The 3,735-nt window shown below is 39.6% G+C and overlaps 1 protein-coding gene across 1 annotated transcript in view; it reads left to right on the top strand.

Moving 5' to 3' along the window:
- Positions 1-1,603: 1,603 nt before the first annotated feature.
- Positions 1,604-3,735, top strand: part of LOC102311863 (actin cytoskeleton-regulatory complex protein PAN1) — a 3,666-nt gene continuing 1,534 nt past the window's right edge. The window contains exons 1-2 of the mRNA XM_005945072.2: positions 1,604-1,858; positions 3,190-3,731. Coding sequence (XP_005945134.1) covers positions 1,807-1,858; positions 3,190-3,731 — 594 coding nt within the window. The 5' untranslated portion in view covers positions 1,604-1,806. The remainder of the gene's footprint in view (positions 1,859-3,189; positions 3,732-3,735) is intronic.

Raw genomic sequence — 3,735 nt, 5'->3', positions numbered from 1 at the left:
ACTGCTCAATCTTCGATGGATGTTTCCTCTGTAGAGATAAATATTATCATACGTCAGGTTCATACATTACTTCATAACATCACTGTGATTAACACTACAGGAAAACACATTTTTAAAACATTATTCAACTAGACTTGAGCTAATCTTTGATTGTTGAGCATAGTATAAAAGAGTGGTGAATTGGTCAAATCCTGCAGATATATTGCTGTATTTATTTACAAATGTAAACCAATTTTGAACGATCATTGCAAAAAACATGAATTTCTGTATTTCTGTATACATTCTAAGTCCTGTAATCTGTATACTATCTGTAAAAAGAGTATCGACCAATGTATCAGTATCTAAATTTTTAACTCCTTTTTATCAGTATCACCCTAAAGTTTTCAGTATTAGTCAGGTCCTAAAAATACTAAGAGAGCAAAATATGTGTATATAGCAAATCTAATTTAAGAAAAGGGATCACATACACAAAAATGCTGCCCATACAGCTAACAAATAAAAACAATCCACATTATGTTCTTTAAAAAATATATCATATTGGGAAACATATAACCCTACTGATTAAGAGCCATGTCACTATGATAGACCTATATCAGGCCAATGATCCTGATCAACTGATCCATCAATCGGGCTCTGGCACATGTCAGCTGAGAGCTGGGAGATTAATTTGAGATGCAGCTCAGCACTGTGTTCAAGTTTGGTTTTTATATAGGCCAGCTGATTGTAGGCCTGTGAGTTTTAAATGACTACATGTTTAATTTATTGTAATGACGGTGGTTGTCCAAATAATAAGCTAAAACATGCATGCACACAAGCACATTAGCTAGCTCCGTCTTATTTTAATATCAGGCTAACCAATGGCGGTGACAATATCTTAGCCAAATAATAACCTTAACACACATGGAAAATAAGAAGGCAATATCATACACGCATAGTTGTAAAACCTCTTACCTCAGTGTGTTTTTAAGATTAGACGCTGAAGTCTTGTAAGCTGAAACGACTGTAGAGGTCAAAGTTCGCACTGCATCTGGACGCTGTCTCCGTTTCTCCCTCTGCACATGAACAATTCCTCCAGGTACGGCCACGGGCACGCGGGTATGGCCACGGGCACGCGTCCTCCGTCTTTTCTGCTCGTTCTCATGGTTGACAGTGTTGTCCTCTGTCTCCGTTTTGGCTTCTTTGTCTCCAAATCTTCGGTCTATAAAGTAGTTTGTACTCCACCATGTAGCACCTCCAGACACCTGCCTGCTGCTGCAGCAGAGTTTATCTTTGCTTACGTCTTAAATTGGCGCGGTTGCGATTGCAAAAATGCAGACGAAAGGTTTGAATATTAATTCAAATCGTGGGCGTACTCAGCGACTTTTGATTTTATAAGTAGCGAAGTAGATTACATGGTGTAAGTTGTACTCAAGTATGAGTAAAATTACACACTTGAAAAATTACTCATAGTACAAGTACCCAAAAAAATCTACTTAATTACAGAGTATTTGTAATTCATTACTTCCACCGCTGACAGTAAATGACCATAAATGAACTGTAAATTACACCGCGGTCAGCTCCATTCATATAGTTCTATCAGCGCACGTGTACGTTGACAACCGTAACCATGGCAGCCGAGGGTATTTAAACGCTGCACGAGGCTCCAATCGTCCGTTTACACTTGCTCGTGGACTTGTTTCGACCTGCTCCAACCTCAGCCTGTGGAAAGCTAAGTTTTGCAAAACATTTGACTGAAAGCGGATTAAACTTGAGAGCACAACAAGTACTTCATCGGTTTGTACTTGTTTCTGTTTTTCAAGTTTGAAGATGGCTCGCCGTGGACCCGGACTCCTCGACTGTCACCTGGACTTCTCTGCAGGTACCTTTGAAAATTTCTTTAAATGTAAATGACTGTAATAATTTAACGAGTTCCAGTGTGAATATCAAGTTTTAACGTGATCAAATATGTGTATTCAAGATTGTTTCCCGTAAATTGTTTGTATGCTTTAAATTTTCCGGGAGAGGTGTAGAAATTATTAACGACCGGTGTATGAATACGAAAAAAAGGTGTTACTTTGATGTGAAGGCTTCAAATTTGACACTTTTCTTTAAAATGAAATGGTTAAAAATAGCTAATGGACTAAAATTTGTAAAATGCCCAAAAATCCGTTTCTGTGGTAACGGCATCTTCAAGATGTCATGGCGTCAGAACACGCAGGCGTAAACACACAGATCCAGGTCCCCTCCTGACATCCTTTTCTTCTCCGGATCAAACGCTTTATTGACAAACGATATTTTTTCTCTGCTGCAAAACACAAAGATAAAAAAAATACAAATAAAATAATATCAAAAGAATATGAAAACAGTAGAAATAATGGCATTAAGACCTATCTTCTGTTACAGTAATGCTTTCAACCTTATTGGATAGCAGAGAGAGATATTTCCACAGGGATATTTCCACAGGGGTAGCATGTTTACCACAGATTAGATGTGTCTGTCCTTATGGCAGATACAGTCCTTGTGCACATTTCTAAAAATGTGGATTCTGAGTTAAGAGTTTCTGTTTGTTTGTTTGTTTGTTTGTTTGTTTGTTTGTTTTTCACTTGACCATCATTTTCAGACATACCTGCAGAGCTTTGTGTGTGCAATTTTTACTCTTGCCAAGGAGGTTGTGTTTTTATTTTAAAAAAAATGCGATTGGTACATGTGGTCTAAATGTTACATTATGGTTTGCATCCACATATTTAACCTCTGAGCTTTTTTCAAAATGTGTGACATCGTGAGTTGTAAATAAAACAGGAGAATGAGCTGCATGGTTAGTTATAAATGTACTGTAGTATATTTATATAATAAGTTACTCATGTTCGGCTATTTACAAATCAATACTTATTATCCATTACCTATTCCAACATAGTGTTTGCATAAAGGCTTACAAAGAACAAATAAAACAAATTGAATGTACACTAAATAGAGTGTCAATATAGTGTCATATATAGTGTCACCTTAAAAGTACACAGAGTGAGCTGCCTTGCTGGAGGTTTGGTGGTCTTCTATTAAAAAACTTCACTTAAAGATTGAACAATGTCATTCAGTCTGACATAAAATGCTTTTCTCTCATGCTCTGCTCAAACTAACAGATGTAGGTCTGTTGCTTTAACACTGGGTGTCTATTACATTCCTAATCTTATTTTAAAAATTGTTTCCTCACAGGGCGTCTTGACTATGTGGTTGAACGCCCTGCAGAAGAAGGCCTTCCTGAAGTCATCAGGATCCTGGATGACAGTCTCCAGAGCACCACCTCTTCTCGTGAAGCTCAGGACACTGATACCCAGCGTATCAGCGAAGGTGAGTATGGTGAGTATTTTACCCCTCTCTCACCCTCACCCTCTTCTGATGAAGCACCAGATGCTGATGACGGTGAACAGCAAGGTGAGTATGGTGAGTACCCCCCCTACCTACCTGTAGACGATGAAGAGGTGAGTGAACAGACTGACAATTCATCTGACTGGAACGACTCAGAAGAGTGGGGGGATTGGCTTAGCGATGACTCGGGGTATGACACCATGGATGAGAGAGATGATTCCCCTCTCATCCGGGAGCACCCTCCAGAGCCGTTTTGGCACGATTGGCAACATCCTATTGCTCCAGGTGCTGCCCCCATCGCCATGCCGCCTTTCGGCCAGGCCAACGCCCCACTCTTCCCTCGAGTTGTTGCCCCAGTTGGTGACCCGCCAGCTGCTCCTCCCTCAGCTGCTC

This window comes from Haplochromis burtoni, unplaced genomic scaffold, assembly GCF_018398535.1.
Source record: "Haplochromis burtoni strain Fernald_Lab_line unplaced genomic scaffold, NCSU_Asbu1 Contig_433, whole genome shotgun sequence".
Lineage (NCBI taxonomy): Eukaryota > Metazoa > Chordata > Actinopteri > Cichliformes > Cichlidae > Haplochromis > Haplochromis burtoni.
This window is presented reverse-complemented; position numbering and strand designations above follow the sequence as displayed.